General features: G+C 47.6%; 1 protein-coding gene across 2 annotated transcripts in view; it reads left to right on the forward strand.

Moving 5' to 3' along the window:
- Positions 1–370: 370 nt before the first annotated feature.
- The window catches only part of mkrn1 (makorin, ring finger protein, 1), a gene marked incomplete at its 5' end in the record, with an annotated part of 28,604 nt that continues 11,689 nt past the window's right edge, over positions 371–17,285 (forward strand). The window contains 4 exons of one of the 2 annotated variants that reach the window (XM_079236136.1): positions 371–444; positions 1,826–1,957; positions 5,194–5,375; positions 13,498–13,721. In XM_079236136.1, coding sequence (XP_079092262.1) covers positions 371–444; positions 1,826–1,957; positions 5,194–5,375; positions 13,498–13,721 — 612 coding nt within the window. The remainder of the gene's footprint in view (positions 445–1,825; positions 1,958–5,193; positions 5,376–13,497; positions 13,722–17,285) is intronic. The other variant, XM_079236137.1, reaches the window with a different exon arrangement.

Genomic DNA, 17,285 nt, shown 5'->3' on the forward strand with positions numbered 1-17,285 from the left:
CCAAGACTAATATACATATGACCACCGAGTAACGGCAGAACTGTGCTCAGTTATCTTAGATGAAATTGATAGTTTAACCAAGCAATGTTTTGAAATTCTTTTGAATTTTGTTTTAATTTTCCAAATCAGGAGAATCGACAAACAACAGTAGAATATATTGCAGTAAGTAAGTACATTGTGATTGTAAACCAAAGTAACGTGTGCTAATCCATTCACACTGACTGATGTGTGTGTTGTGTTTGTTGTCATAATGAGTGTGACGCTGTACCTGTTCGGTAAACTCCGACTCGAACCGTACATATGCGAAAGAAGCCGAGCTGGCCCGGAGCTTTCCGGAACATCCGGCTGTAGCTTCTCAACATAAACAGCAATGGCGGAGGCAGCAGCAGCGTCTACGGCGGCTTCACCAGTAACAGTAGGTTGGACCAAACACGTAACCTGCAGGTAAGACAAGAAAGATAACTATTCAAATATCAAAGATAATTAACGTTATGTCGTCTGTCGCTTCATACCAAAATAGCTGTTACACGGTGGCTGGCTAGTGACTGACAACAGCGTCATCGGCTCGGCTGAGCTGCTGCTATCTAGCTGTGTTGTTGTGAGCTCTGTTGTGGTCTCATAGCAGGCTAGCTATGTTGTGGTCTCATAGCAGGCTAGCTCTGTTGTGGTCTCATAGCAGGCTAGCTCTGTTGTGGTCTCATAGCAGGCTAGCTCTGTTATGGTCTCATAGTAGGCTAGCTATGTTATGGTCTCATAGCAGGCTAGCTCTGTTATGGTCTCTTAGCAGGCTAGCTCTGTTATGGTCTCTTAGCAGACTAGCTCTGTTATGGTCTCTTAGCAGACTAGCTCTGTTATGGTCTCATAGCAGACTAGCTATGTTATGGTCTCATAGTAGGCTAGCTATGTTATGGTCTCATAGTAGGCTAGCTATGTTATGGTCTCATAGTAGGCTAGCTATGTTATGGTCTCATAGTAGGCTAGCTATGTTATGGTCTCATAGTAGGCTAGCTATGTTATGGTCTCATAGCAGGCTAGTTCTGTTATGGTCTCATAGCAGGCTAGCTCTGTTATGGTCTCATAGCACACTGCTGTGGGAGGTTAGCTAGTTGACAGTTTGCTAGCACTGTTATGGTCTCATAGCACACTGCTGTGAGAGGTTAGCTGACAGCTTGCTAGCTCTGTTATGGTCTCATAGCAGGCTAGCTCTGTTATAGTCGCATAGCAGGCTAGCTCTGTTATGGTCTCATAGCAGGCTAGCTCTGTTATGGTCGCATAGCAGGCTAGCTCTGTTATGGTCTCATAGCAGGCTAACTCTGTTATGGTCTCATAGCAGGCTAGCTCTGTTATAGTCGTATAGCAGGCTAGCTCTGTTATGGTCTCATAGCACACTGCTGTGAGAGGTTAGTTGACAGCTCGCTAGCTCTGTTGTGGTGTCATAGCACACTGCTGTGGGAGGTTAGCGGACAGTTTCCTAGCTCTGCTATGGTCTCATGGCTTGCTAGCTCTGTTGTGGTCTCATAGCTTGCTAGCTCTGTTGTGGTCTCATAGCACACTGCTGTGGGAGGTTAGCGGACAGTTTGCTAGCTCTGTTATAGTCTCATAGTACCTGCTGGGTGCCACATCCAGACATCCAATTGTTTGATGTGACCGGAGCTGGATCGTGTTGCCATGAGTTGTCTCGCTTGGATATAGCGTGTTTCTTTTTTTTTACGTTTAAACTTAGCTTTCAATGTAAAGTTTAGTTTGACATACGGAATAAACAAGCCAGTAGGCCTCTGACTGGAAATCTAGTACATTTACTCGACGTCTTCTTTCGTATTTTCAGGTATTTCATGCATGGTCTATGCAAAGAAGGAGACCACTGTCGATATTCCCACGATCTGACCAGCAGCCAACCCGAAGCCATGATTTGCAAGTTCTTTCAGAAGGGAAACTGTGTGTTTGGGGACCGTTGCAGGTAAAGTCACAATCTAAAGTCACAATTAGAAATACAACATATTATTCCCATGTGGTTGCAATTAATACGGTTTGGCTCATGCTTGTAGTCTACTAGCATGTTCAAAGTCAGCTGCCACAGCTTAAAAAAGTGCTCCCGGTTGTGAGTTAAGCTCCATCATAACTTCCTTTCTAAAACTGGCCTTGCCCTCAGCCAAATGACAGCACAGCAACTTTGCTGGCAGGGGTTGCCAGTGTGTTGCAGCCTGCTCCTCAAATGGAACAGACACCTGAGACGACTGCTTCCTGATTCCTTTAAGTCCAACGAGGAACCGGAATCAGTCTGCTTGACATTTCAGAATGGCTCTGCAGGATAGAATTCTCTACTATACAAATTGTGTTGGCGTGATTGTGATGCTGGTGTATGTTCAACACTCCTGCCAGCAAAATGCAACTCCTGGTTTTATCACCAACGGTCTTTGTTGAGATAAAGAGGACAACCATTCTAGTACATGCATCGGGAATGGAGACTCGGCTGACTGGATTTGGGAATATTTTTGGGGAAAACATTCTGTTGTATTTTCCCAAAATCTGTCTGAATATGATGCTTACTATGATTACTTGTTTTGTTTATAAAACTAAATAATAATATACTATGCACAATTTCCGAGAACTTGATTTGAAATATTTATTATTTACTGACTAAAAGTCCAAAACTCAAAGGTGGTCAGTTTATTATAGAGGACTTGGAGAACCAGCACATATTCCCATTTGAGAGGTTGGAACCAGTCAAATGTTGGAGTTTTTGCTTTAAGTGATGACTTGTCCATCTAATAATAAATAACTGATTTGTTACTCAATTAATTATTATTGATCGAAAGGAAAATAAGTTTGAAAGACTTTAAACTTGTACATAGTCATGTCATACGCAGGAGGTTGGCTGCAGATTAATTGAATACTTTTTGGAAATTAGCCACATGATTTCCCACTATCACAATCATTTCCGCATAAAACCCCCCCCCCCCTTTCAAATCCATAAATAAAATGCATTAAACATTATGCAACAATGTTTCTCAAAGAGCGCAATGTTTTCAAAGGGTATTATGTTGAATTACATTCATCTTTTGACAGTTAAAGATGGTCCAGTGGGCCATTTGTTTCCAACCGATCTTAACTTTGAATATACCCAGACAGCAGCAGCCAGCTTGTGCAGACGGTGTCTGTTCCTGTCTGGCTTTAGGAGCATCCCCATAGTTGGAGAGACACTTGGATAACCAGCCCAGTAGCAGCAGGGGGGCATTAGTTATTCACATGGCCTATAGGAAGCCATTGGCCCAGTGTGTATAGCACTGAGCTGCTGCTGTTGTTGTGTTGATGAGAGACATTCCTCCATCCTTGTAATAAGCCTGCAGTGAGGAGGGTGTCCTCTATATGTCTGTGCACTCTGTATTAAGAGTCCAGAGAAAAGCTCCCACTGTGGGGGTTTATTATGGCTAAATTCCCTGGGCTCTGTCTATTGTGATGGGCTCTGTCTAGCGCTCTCACTCTGTCTCTCTTCTCCAACCCCCAGGGCCAGACAAAGTGCATTGCATAATGCTGTCACTGGGTTTCTGCTGCAGCCTCCTCTGTCATTCATGTGTGCATATCTCCAGCAGCCCTCCTCCCCTCCCCAGTTATCCAGCGCTCCCAGTGGCTGTCTGGGAACAGACTGGTTAACAGTGTTATGATTGACACCATCATGGATGAGCGATTGGGCAGGTGTTCCTTTTGTATAGCTATGTATGTGAACGGGCCTACGATGAGCTACATTGTTGTCATTCAAATGATTAGGAATTGCATTCTTTATTTTTATTGAAATACTTGCTTTGATTTGAAAATATTTTCTGTTTTAATGATATATTATAAGCTTCTTAGAACTAATTAAATCTCAAATGTATATTTTATACAGCTGTGAAAACATCTATTTAAGTTTCTTGCACAAACTCTCTCTCTCATATATATATATATATATATATATATATATATATAATTAATTAATTAGGGCTATTTGAAAAAAATAATCGCATGATTTTTCTTATGCGCCAAATTCAATAATGAAGTAAAAACTAGTGTATTGTGCGCTTTTTATTTTAAAGTAATGTTATCAGAACAATATAACAGGCACTCTGGAGCAACAGCAAGTTAACAACAATATATAAATCCAAAATATATTCTAGGGAAGAAAAAAAAAATGTATTTTATTTTTGTAATGCTTCTATATGACTGGTCATTCAATTACATATTGTATTTATTTTCAGATGTTATAGACTATTTTATTGTAGTGTAAAACAGCTTAATCTCATGCTGAAGAAGAAACTTTTGTCTTTTATCAGGAACAACATAAACAGTCTGTTCAGTAGTAAGGGTCCCTGTGAGGGACAAGCCCCTCCTTCTTTTGTTGGCTTGAACAAATACACTGAAGTCTGGTTGAATGAGGTGGAGATGTGAAGGACAGCTGACCGGTATCTCTTTTCTTTGTATGCTTCATGTTTTGCGTCTGTGAACATGGAGCTGATGTGTCCAAAGGACATTCTCCCAGAGGGCTTTGTGGCTCGTCAATATGCATTTTGGCAAATTCTAGTCTGGCTTTTTTAGGACTTGCTTTCAACAGTGGTGTCCTCCTCGGTCATCTTCCATCAAGTCCACTTTGGCTCAAACAGCGACGGATGGTACGATCTGACACTGATGTACCTCTAATCTCTTTGGAAGTTGTTCTGGGCTCTTTGGTTACCAGTCGTATTATCTGTCTCTTCAATTTGTCATCAAATTTGTTCCTCTTGTGGCCACTTCCAGGGAGGTTGGCCTTCTGAATAATATGTGCAAGCTGTAGTCACCCAGCTGGTTAGAGATGGTCTCATAGCCATAACCGTCAACATGCTTGTATATAATGTTCTAATCTCCTGAGGCAGCTCTCTCCTTAGCTTTCTGTTCAGTGTGGTGCACCCCATGATACCAAACAGCACATGGACTACTTTTCACCCGGTTACAAGTGTGAAGACACCTGTGATGATGATGATGATGATGATGATGAGAGGACACACCATAGATTAACATATCCCTTTGGTCAAATTATTTTCAATCTTTTCTCAGGGTACCATCCAGGCCATTGTTATTAGCTTTTTTTCCCGTTCATTGCTCTGGTTCTGTCTTCCCGGCATTGATGCTGATGGGCAGTAAATCATTTGAACTGTGACATTCTGGTGCCGTGTGCCTCCTCAGGTTTGAACACTGTAAACCAGCGAAGAACGAGGAGTTGCCGACACCACAGACGCTGCCGCTGCCCTCGGTCTCGCTAGCCGGCTCGTCAGACCCAGAACCCAGTGGGCCAACACCCGGTTCAGGGGCACAAGACTGGGTCAACGCTGCTGAGTTTGTGCCAGGACAGCCGTACTGTGGACGGGGTGAGTTATAGCATTGATAACATGTGTGAAGACTTGATGAGAAGGTCTTTCATACCTCCATCGTAATAAATCAATGTGGACATGTAACCTAGAGCAAATCCATCAATGAATCAAAGAATGTACACTCCTCATGGAGTTTCCTTAAGAACAGTTTTTTTTTGCTCATCAACTTGGGAAAGACAGTTGGTCTTTTTTGTTGTAATTCCAACACCCTCTGGTGCTTTTCTCCATTTAGCTTAGTTAATGTAGGCTCGTCTGAACTCTTTCATTCAGACTTTGATGTGGGCCAAAAGACTGGAACAAGACCAATGTTTGCTTCTCTTGGTTTGTTTGGTCTGTAGCAGTCAACTCAACAACGGCACACTAATGGTTCCCTGTGGGATGTGGGTTATAAGGGTCCTCCTGTCATGTGGTCTGAAAATACAGAGCTGCTCAAGTTATGACTTTGTTAAAGGGTTACTTAGACCTAGACCGCAAAGCTCAGGAGTCATGTTGCACGGTGTCGATTATGTATTTTTACAACGATACGATTTTGTATATTTTTAGTATCGATACTTCATTAAAATAGCGTGGATCAGAGCGCACTCCCTGTTCCGCTCCCTGTCCCGCTGCCTTCGTGCGTTGACTGCAAGGAGGCGGGGCTTAAGGAGGCGGGGTTGCCCAGTGCTCACACACACAGCAGGCAGCTCTCACTCACAGCGAGTAATCTGGGGAGACATGAGTGCAGGCGCTTTTGTTGACCGTCCTCGGCTTGTTGGAACAAAAGATGCCAGAAGTTAAATCTGGATGTACTTTGGCTACATTGCAGACTGTGAAGGAAAGCCCACTGACACAGAGACCGTCTGAGAGAAAGCCCACTGACACAGAGACCGTCTGAGAGAAAGCCCACTGACACAGAGACCGTCTGAGGGGAAAGCCCACTGACACACAGAGACCGTCTGAGGGAAAGCCCACTGACACACAGAGACCGTCAGAAGGAAAGCCCACTGACACAGAGACCGTCTGAGGGAAAGCCCACTGACACACAGAGACCGTCTGAGAGAAAGCCCACTGACACAGAGACCGTCTGAGAGAAAGCCCACTGACACACAGAGACCGTCAGAAGGAAAGCCCACTGACACAGAGAGACCGTCTGAAGGAAAGCCCACTGACACAGAGACCGTCTGAAGGAAAGCCCACTGACACAGAGAGACCGTCTGAAGGAAAGCCCACTGACACAGAGACCGTCTGAAGGAAAGCCCACTGACACACAGAGACCGTCTGAGAGAAAGCCCACTGACACAGAGACCGTCTGAGGGAAAGCCCACTGACACACAGAGACCGTCTGAAGGAAAGCCCACTGACACACAGAGACCGTCTGAGGGAAAGCCCACTGACACAGAGACCGTCTGAGGGAAAGCCCACTGACACACAGAGACCGTCTGAAGGAAAGCCCACTGACACAGAGACCGTCTGAAGGAAAGCCCACTGACACACAGAGACCGTCTGAGGGAAAGCCCACTGACACACAGAGACCGTCTGAAGGAAAGCCCACTGACACACAGAGACCGTCTGAGAGAAAGCCCACTGACACAGAGACCGTCTGAGAGAAAGCCCACTGACACAGAGACCGTCTGAAGGAAAGCCCACTGACACAGAGACCGTCTGAGGGAAAGCCCACTGACACAGAGACCGTCTGAAGGAAAGCCCACTGACACAGAGACCGTCTGAGGGAAAGCCCACTGACACAGAGACCGTCTGAGGGAAAGCCCACTGACACAGAGACCGTCTGAGGGAAAGCCCACTGACACACAGAGACCGTCTGAAGGAAAGCCCACTGACACACAGAGACCGTCTGAGGGAAAGCCCACTGACACAGAGAGACCGTCTGAAGGAAAGCCCACTGACACACAGAGACCGTCTGAGGGAAAGCCCACTGACACACAGAGACCGTCTGAAGGAAAGCCCACTGACACACAGAGACCGTCTGAGGGAAAGCCCACTGACACAGAGACCGTCTGAGGGAAAGCCCACTGACACAGAGACCGTCTGAGGGAAAGCCCACTGACACAGAGACCGTCTGAAGGAAAGCCCACTGACACACAGAGACCGTCTGAGGGAAAGCCCACTGACACAGAGACCGTCTGAGGGAAAGCCCACTGACACAGAGACCGTCTGAAGGAAAGCCCACTGACACAGAGACCGTCTGAGGGAAAGCCCACTGACACAGAGACCGTCTGAAGGAAAGCCCACTGACACAGAGAGACCGTCTGAAGGAAAGCCCACTGACACAGAGACCGTCTGAGGGAAAGCCCACTGACACAGAGACCGTCTGAGGGAAAGCCCACTGACACAGAGACCGTCTGAGGGAAAGCCCACTGACACAGAGAGACCGTCTGAAGGAAAGCCCACTGACACACAGAGACCGTCTGAAGGAAAGCCCACTGACACACATAGACCGTCTGAAGGAAAGCCCACTGACACACAGAGACCGTCTGAGGGAAAGCCCACTGACACAGAGACCGTCTGAGGGAAAGCCCACTGACACAGAGACCGTCTGAAGGAAAGCCCACTGACACAGAGAGACCGTCTGAAGGAAAGCCCACTGACACAGAGACCGTCTGAAGGAAAGCCCACTGACACACAGAGACCGTCTGAAGGAAAGCCCACTGACACACAGAGACCGTCTGAAGGAAAGCCCACTGACACACAGAGACCGTCTGAAGGAAAGCCCACTGACACACAGAGACCGTCTGAAGGAAAGCCCACTGACACAGAGACCGTCTGAGGGAAAGCCCACTGACACACAGAGACCGTCTGAGGGAAAGCCCACTGACACAGAGAGACCGTCTGAAGGAAAGCCCACTGACACAGAGAGACCGTCTGAAGGAAAGCCCACTGACACACAGAGACCGTCTGAAGGAAAGCCCACTGACACACAGAGACCGTCTGAGGGAAAGCCCACTGACACAGAGACCGTCTGAGGGAAAGCCCACTGACACAGAGACCGTCTGAGGGAAAGCCCACTGACACACAGAGACCGTCTGAGGGAAAGCCCACTGACACACAGAGACCGTCTGAGGGAAAGCCCACTGACACAGAGAGACCGTCTGAAGGAAAGCCCACTGACACAGAGAGACCGTCTGAAGGAAAGCCCACTGACACAGAGACCGTCTGAAGGAAAGCCCACTGACACAGAGACCGTCTGATGGAAAGCCCACTGACACACAGAGACCGTCTGAAGGAAAGCCCACTGACACACAGAGACCGTCTGAAGGAAAGCCCACTGACACAGAGACCGTCTGAAGGAAAGCCCACTGACACAGAGACCGTCTGAAGGAAAGCCCACTGACACAGAGACCGTCTGAAGGAAAGCCCACTGACACACAGAGACCGTCTGAAGGAAAGCCCACTGACACACAGAGACCGTCTGAAGGAAAGCCCACTGACACACAGAGACCGTCTGAAGGAAAGCCCACTGACACACAGAGACCGTCTGAAGGAAAGCCCACTGACACACAGAGACCGTCTGAAGGAAAGCCCACTGACTCACAGAGACCGTCTGAAGGAAAGCCCACTGACACACAGAGACCGTCTGAGGGAAAGCCCACTGACACAGAGACCGTCTGAGGGAAAGCCCACTGACACAGAGACCGTCTGAGGGAAAGCCCACTGACACAGAGACCGTCTGAGGGAAAGCCCACTGACACACAGAGACCGTCTGAAGGAAAGCCCACTGACACACAGAGACCGTCTGAAGGAAAGCCCACTGACACACAGAGACCGTCTGAGGGAAAGCCCACTGACACACAGAGACCGTCTGAAGGAAAGCCCACTGACACAGAGAGACCGTCTGAAGGAAAGCCCACTGACACAGAGACCGTCTGAAGGAAAGCCCACTGACACAGAGAGACCGTCTGAAGGAAAGCCCACTGACACAGAGACCGTCTGAAGGAAAGCCCACTGACACACAGAGACCGTCTGAGAGAAAGCCCACTGACACAGAGACCGTCTGAGGGAAAGCCCACTGACACACAGAGACCGTCTGAAGGAAAGCCCACTGACACACAGAGACCGTCTGAGGGAAAGCCCACTGACACAGAGACCGTCTGAGGGAAAGCCCACTGACACACAGAGACCGTCTGAAGGAAAGCCCACTGACACAGAGACCGTCTGAAGGAAAGCCCACTGACACACAGAGACCGTCTGAGGGAAAGCCCACTGACACACAGAGACCGTCTGAAGGAAAGCCCACTGACACACAGAGACCGTCTGAGAGAAAGCCCACTGACACAGAGACCGTCTGAGAGAAAGCCCACTGACACAGAGACCGTCTGAAGGAAAGCCCACTGACACAGAGACCGTCTGAGGGAAAGCCCACTGACACAGAGACCGTCTGAAGGAAAGCCCACTGACACAGAGACCGTCTGAGGGAAAGCCCACTGACACAGAGACCGTCTGAGGGAAAGCCCACTGACACAGAGACCGTCTGAGGGAAAGCCCACTGACACACAGAGACCGTCTGAAGGAAAGCCCACTGACACACAGAGACCGTCTGAGGGAAAGCCCACTGACACAGAGAGACCGTCTGAAGGAAAGCCCACTGACACACAGAGACCGTCTGAGGGAAAGCCCACTGACACACAGAGACCGTCTGAAGGAAAGCCCACTGACACACAGAGACCGTCTGAGGGAAAGCCCACTGACACAGAGACCGTCTGAGGGAAAGCCCACTGACACAGAGACCGTCTGAGGGAAAGCCCACTGACACAGAGACCGTCTGAAGGAAAGCCCACTGACACACAGAGACCGTCTGAGGGAAAGCCCACTGACACAGAGACCGTCTGAGGGAAAGCCCACTGACACAGAGACCGTCTGAAGGAAAGCCCACTGACACAGAGACCGTCTGAGGGAAAGCCCACTGACACAGAGACCGTCTGAAGGAAAGCCCACTGACACAGAGAGACCGTCTGAAGGAAAGCCCACTGACACAGAGACCGTCTGAGGGAAAGCCCACTGACACAGAGACCGTCTGAGGGAAAGCCCACTGACACAGAGACCGTCTGAGGGAAAGCCCACTGACACAGAGAGACCGTCTGAAGGAAAGCCCACTGACACACAGAGACCGTCTGAAGGAAAGCCCACTGACACACATAGACCGTCTGAAGGAAAGCCCACTGACACACAGAGACCGTCTGAGGGAAAGCCCACTGACACAGAGACCGTCTGAGGGAAAGCCCACTGACACAGAGACCGTCTGAAGGAAAGCCCACTGACACAGAGAGACCGTCTGAAGGAAAGCCCACTGACACAGAGACCGTCTGAAGGAAAGCCCACTGACACACAGAGACCGTCTGAAGGAAAGCCCACTGACACACAGAGACCGTCTGAAGGAAAGCCCACTGACACACAGAGACCGTCTGAAGGAAAGCCCACTGACACACAGAGACCGTCTGAAGGAAAGCCCACTGACACAGAGACCGTCTGAGGGAAAGCCCACTGACACACAGAGACCGTCTGAGGGAAAGCCCACTGACACAGAGAGACCGTCTGAAGGAAAGCCCACTGACACAGAGAGACCGTCTGAAGGAAAGCCCACTGACACACAGAGACCGTCTGAAGGAAAGCCCACTGACACACAGAGACCGTCTGAGGGAAAGCCCACTGACACAGAGACCGTCTGAGGGAAAGCCCACTGACACAGAGACCGTCTGAGGGAAAGCCCACTGACACACAGAGACCGTCTGAGGGAAAGCCCACTGACACACAGAGACCGTCTGAGGGAAAGCCCACTGACACAGAGAGACCGTCTGAAGGAAAGCCCACTGACACAGAGAGACCGTCTGAAGGAAAGCCCACTGACACAGAGACCGTCTGAAGGAAAGCCCACTGACACAGAGACCGTCTGATGGAAAGCCCACTGACACACAGAGACCGTCTGAAGGAAAGCCCACTGACACACAGAGACCGTCTGAAGGAAAGCCCACTGACACAGAGACCGTCTGAAGGAAAGCCCACTGACACAGAGACCGTCTGAAGGAAAGCCCACTGACACAGAGACCGTCTGAAGGAAAGCCCACTGACACACAGAGACCGTCTGAAGGAAAGCCCACTGACACACAGAGACCGTCTGAAGGAAAGCCCACTGACACACAGAGACCGTCTGAAGGAAAGCCCACTGACACACAGAGACCGTCTGAAGGAAAGCCCACTGACACACAGAGACCGTCTGAAGGAAAGCCCACTGACTCACAGAGACCGTCTGAAGGAAAGCCCACTGACACACAGAGACCGTCTGAGGGAAAGCCCACTGACACAGAGACCGTCTGAGGGAAAGCCCACTGACACAGAGACCGTCTGAGGGAAAGCCCACTGACACAGAGACCGTCTGAGGGAAAGCCCACTGACACACAGAGACCGTCTGAAGGAAAGCCCACTGACACACAGAGACCGTCTGAAGGAAAGCCCACTGACACACAGAGACCGTCTGAGGGAAAGCCCACTGACACACAGAGACCGTCTGAAGGAAAGCCCACTGACACACAGAGACCGTCTGAAGGAAAGCCCACTGACACACAGACCGTCTGAAGGAAAGCCCACTGACACACAGAGACCGTCTGAGGGAAAGCCCACTGACACAGAGACCGTCTGAAGGAAAGCCCACTGACACAGAGACCGTCTGAAGGAAAGCCCACTGACACAGAGAGACCGTCTGAGGGAAAGCCCACTGACACAGAGAGACCGTCTGAAGGAAAGCCCACTGACACAGAGAGACCGTCTGAGGGAAAGCCCACTGACACACAGAGACCGTCTGAAGGAAAGCCCACTGACACACAGAGACCGTCTGAAGGAAAGCCCACTGACACAGAGACCGTCTGAAGGAAAGCCCACTGACACACAGAGACCGTCTGAGGGAAAGCCCACTGACACAGAGACCGTCTGAAGGAAAGCCCACTGACACAGAGACAGTCTGCACAACGTGTTTCAAAGCCACACAGACTAAGGGAAGCACCACGTCAAACATGGCAAAGCACCTTTCAGACAGACACCAGACAATAGGCCTACATATAATCAATGCTATGAGGGCACCATGTACTGTCATTAATATCTTGCTGTAGGCTAATACTAATATTAATGCCATTTGTTAAGTGTTCAAAAAGCTGAGCAGGAACAAGCTGGTAAAAAAGGGAACCATACAGAAGTTTTATGTATTACTATTATAGATAAATATACCAGTATCTTATTTGTGGCATTGTATCGTGATATTTATTGCAGGTCTCGTATGGAAGTCATAGTGTTGGTATCGTGACAACCCTCCTCAAGAGGCGGCTGGTGTCCCTGTGGGTGCTGTGACCCTACGACCACAGAAGTATAGAAGTTTGCTGACCAATATTCAGATTTCACAACAAGGCTTCTCCTTGAATGAGGTTTTGACACACTAACAGACAGATAACAGACAAGCCAAATGTAAGACTAATATTATATTTCTCCATAGGGTTCTTTACAAAATGCTGTCAGACACTTATGATAACAATCCGAGCCGGTAAATGGCAAAAACAAGTCATTTTAGAGGACGTAGCATTACATTTGCACTGTGCAATTACTTTCGCAGCTTATTTTGCTGCTGTACAGTTGAATACTGGATCTTAATTAAAAAAAAAAAAAAGATTGTCCCCATTATACAGTAAGGTACAAACACAATAGGGCTGAAAAGTTACCCTTAAGTTTAAGATGGATAGATGTATACTTTATTTATAGCCGAGGGGAAATTTGTTTGTCACAGTAGCAAGCAACTTACATATGAGACCCAAAACGAAAAATATAGGAAATGCAAAATACTCAATACATAAAACAAAACAGTGTAGCGTAATAATTTAGGAAATGAAACAATAAAGATGGTGCAAAGTATGTACAGTGTATGTGAAGTGTATAAAGAATGTACAGTGACTAACTAGACAACAAAAGCGGTGCAAGGGTTATTGTTGATGGGTCAATTGACGGAGGATCTGGCCAGAGGTGACTTATTGTAAAGTCTATTAGCAGTTTAAAGGTAAAGTTGAGGTCTCATTGGCAAAGGAAGGCATTGTTATGCGGCATGAGGAGTTTTTTTACAAAGTAAATGTAAACCTGTTTGTATGTGCAGCTGAGCCGGTGAAGCCTGAGAGCTCCGTCCCTCTCATTGAGGAGTTTGACAGCGAGGCATCGCAGGACAAGAAGGAGCTGAGGAAGCAGCTCTGTCCGTACGCAGCCGTTGGAGAGTGCCGCTACGGGATCAACTGTGCCTATCTCCACGGCGACGTGTGCGACATGTGCGGCCTCCAAGTGCTCCACCCCACCGACAACGCCCAGCACTCAGCGCACACTAAGGTAATGGTTACAGAAACAACCTGACATGTGCATTGCCCACTTTTCCTGAAATATTCTGGACTTACTAGAGGTGGATCATAATGCTAATTGTTAACCGCTGATATACCTTCTGTCTCTTGGACCTTTTGGTTAATTTGAATTGTTCCCTAAATGTTTGTGCAGGCCTCTTTGCTAGATTTGATAATTAATTAAGTAATGTCAGAGTTAAGTGAATGTATTTTGCTGAGTCACTTGCTACCTGCATCACCAGTAGGCAGAGGTATCAGATGCTGATCCGCTTTGCTGTATTCAATGTGCTACCTCTGCCTTCTGGTGTTGCAGCCAGCAACACCATTGTATTCTTCTGTGCTTTGGTTCCTAAGACTGATCCATGCGGTTAGTCCCCGCTGAAAGCGTTTTTTGGTGTTTATGAAACAGATCCGCTTCCATTTTATTAAATGTGTCAATCCTCACTGACACAGTCTGACAGAGACACCCTGGAGAGCGGGAAAAGTAACTTTTAGTGAAGCGTCCTCTGCATAGACGGCTGTTTTAAATCACACAAATATCCCCCTGTAGTGTGTTTTTAAACAGAATAACCCTCTCCATATTGTTTGATCGAGACTGGCCCGACTCCCTCTCTGGCAGGAGGCAGGAACCCGAGTCAGCCCTAGCTATAAACCCGAGTCAGCCCTAGCTATAAACCCGAGTCAGCCCTAGCTTTAAACCCGAGTCAGCCCTAGCTATAAACCCGAGTCAGAAACCCGAGTCAGCCCTAGCTTTAAACCCGAGTCAGCCCTAGCTATAAACCCGAGTCAGAAACCCGAGTCAGCCCTAGCTATAAACCCGAGTCAGAAACCCGAGCCAGCCCTAGCTATAAACCCGAGTCAGAAACCCGAGTCAGCCCTAGCTATAAACCCGAGTCAGCCCTAGCTATAAACCCGAGTCAGCCCTAGCTATAAACCCGAGTCAGCCCTAGCTATAAACCCGAGTCAGAAACCCGAGTCAGCCCTAGCTATAAACCCGAGTCAGCCCTAGCTATAAACCCGAGTCAGCCCTAGCTATAAACCCGAGTCAGAAACCCGAGCCAGCCCCAGCTATAAACCCGAGTCAGCCCCAGCTATAAACCCGAGTCAGCCCTAGCTATAAACCCGAGTCAGCCCTAGCTATAAACCCGAGTCAGCCCTAGCTATAAACCCGAGCCAGCCCTAGCTATAAACCCGAGTCAGAAACCCGAGTCAGCCCTAGCTATAATCCCGAGTCAGCCCTAGCTATAAACCCGAGTCAGAAACCCGAGTCAGCCCTAGCTATAAACCCGAGTCAGACGTAGCTATAAACCCGAGTCAGACGTAGCTATAAACCCGAGTCAGCCCTAGCTATAAACCCGAGTCAGCCCTAACTATAAACCCGAGTCAGAAACCCGAGCCAGCCCTAGCTATAAACCCGAGTCAGCCCTAGCTATAAACCCGAGTCAGCCGTAGCTATAAACCTTAACCAGCCCTAACTGTAAACGCTATCAAAGAGGAAAGTCTACTCTTAAATGAGGTGACTGTCTGCCCCCCGGACTGAAAGTGGAAGCTGGTAATATGGTACTATAAGCTCTCTAGTGGGGTTATATGGTACTATGAGCTGTAGTGGGGTAATATGGTACTATGAGCTCTTTAGTGGGTAATATGGTACTATGAGCTCTTTAGTGGGTAATATGGTACTATGAGCTCTCTAGTGGGGTAATATGGTACTACTAGTGGGGTAATATGGTACTATGAGCTCTCTAGTGGGGTAATATGGTACTACTAGTGGGGTAATATGGTACTATAAGCTCTCTAATGGGGTTATATGGTACTATGAGCTGTAGTGGGGTAATATGGTACTATGAGCTCTAGTGGGGTAATATGGTACTATGAGCTCTTTAGTGGGTAATATGGTACTATGAGCTCTCTAGTGGGTAATATGGTACTATGAGCTCACTAGTGGGTAATATGGTACTATAAGCTCTCTAGTGGGGTTATATGGTACTACTAGTGGGGTAATATGGTACTATGAGCTCTCTAGTGGGTAATATGGTACTCTGAGCTCTCTAGTGGGTAATATGGTACTATAAGCTCTCTAGTGGGGTTATATGGTACTATGAGCTCTCTAGTGGGGTAATATGGTACTATGAGCTCTCTAGTGGGGTAATATGGTACTACTAGTGGGGTAATATGGTACTATGAACTCTCTAGTGGGGTAATATGGTACTACTAGTGGGGTAATATGGTACTATGAACTCTCTAGTGGGGTAATATGGTACTATGCGCTCTAGTGGGGTAATACGGTACTATGAGCTCTAGTGGGGTAATATGGTACTATGAGCTCTCTAGTGGGTAATATGGTACTATGAGCTCTAGTGGGGTAATATGGTACTATGAGCTCTAGTGGGGTAATATGGTACTATAAGCTCTCTAGTGGGTAATATGGTACTATAAGCTCTCTAGTGGGTAATATGGTACTATAAGCTCTCTAGTGGGTAATATGGTACTATAAGCTCTCTAGTGGGGTAATATGGTACTATGAGCTCTCTAGTGGGGTAATATGGTACTATGAGCTCTCTAGTGGGTAATATGGTACTATAAGCTCTCTAGTAGGTAATATGGTACTATGAGCTCTAGTGGGGTAATATGGTACTATAAGCTCTCTAGTGGGGTAATATGGCACGACTAGTGGGGTAATACGGTACTATGAGCTCTAGTGGGGTAATATGGTACTATGAACTCTCTAGTGGGTAATATGGTACTATGAGCTCTAGTGGGGTAATATGGTACTATGCGCTCTAGTGGGGTAATATGGTACTATGCGCTCTAGTGGGGTAATACGGTACTATGAGCTCTAGTGGGGTAATATGGTACTATGAGCTCTCTAGTGGGTAATATGGTACTATGAGCTCTAGTGGGGTAATATGGTACTATGAGCTCTCTAGTGGGTAGTATGGTACTATAAGCTCTCTAGTGGGTAATATGGTACTATAAGCTCTCTAGTGGGTAATATGGTACTATGAACTCTCTAGTGGGGTAATATGGTACTATGAGCTCTCTAGTGGGTAATATGGTACTATAAACTCTCTAGTGGGTAATATGGTACTATGAGCTCTCTAGTGGGGTAATATGGTACTATAAGCTCTCTAGTGGGGTAATATGGTACTACTAGTGGGATAATATGGTACTATGAGCTCTCTAGTGGGGTAATATGGTAATATGAGTTCTCTAATGGGGTAATATGGTACTATGAGCTCTCTAGTGGGGTAATATGGTACTATGAGCTCTCTAGTGGGGTAATATGGTACTATAATCTCTCTAGTGGGGTAATATGGTACTATGAGCTCTCTAGTGGGGTAATATGGTACTATAATCTCTCTAGTGGGGTAATATGGTACTATGAGCTCTCTAGTGGGGTAATATGGCACTATAAGATCCTTAAGATATGATCGTGCTTTGTAGGTAAGGAGAAGGATTTTAAACTTGATTCTTGATCTTACAGGAAGCCAGGGGAAAGCAGCTAGTACAGGAGTAATGTGATCTCTCTTACTCGTCCTCGTTAGCTTTAGCTTTG

The sequence above is a fragment of the Taurulus bubalis genome (genome assembly GCF_910589615.1).
Source record: "Taurulus bubalis genome assembly, chromosome: 20".
Lineage (NCBI taxonomy): Eukaryota > Metazoa > Chordata > Actinopteri > Perciformes > Cottidae > Taurulus > Taurulus bubalis.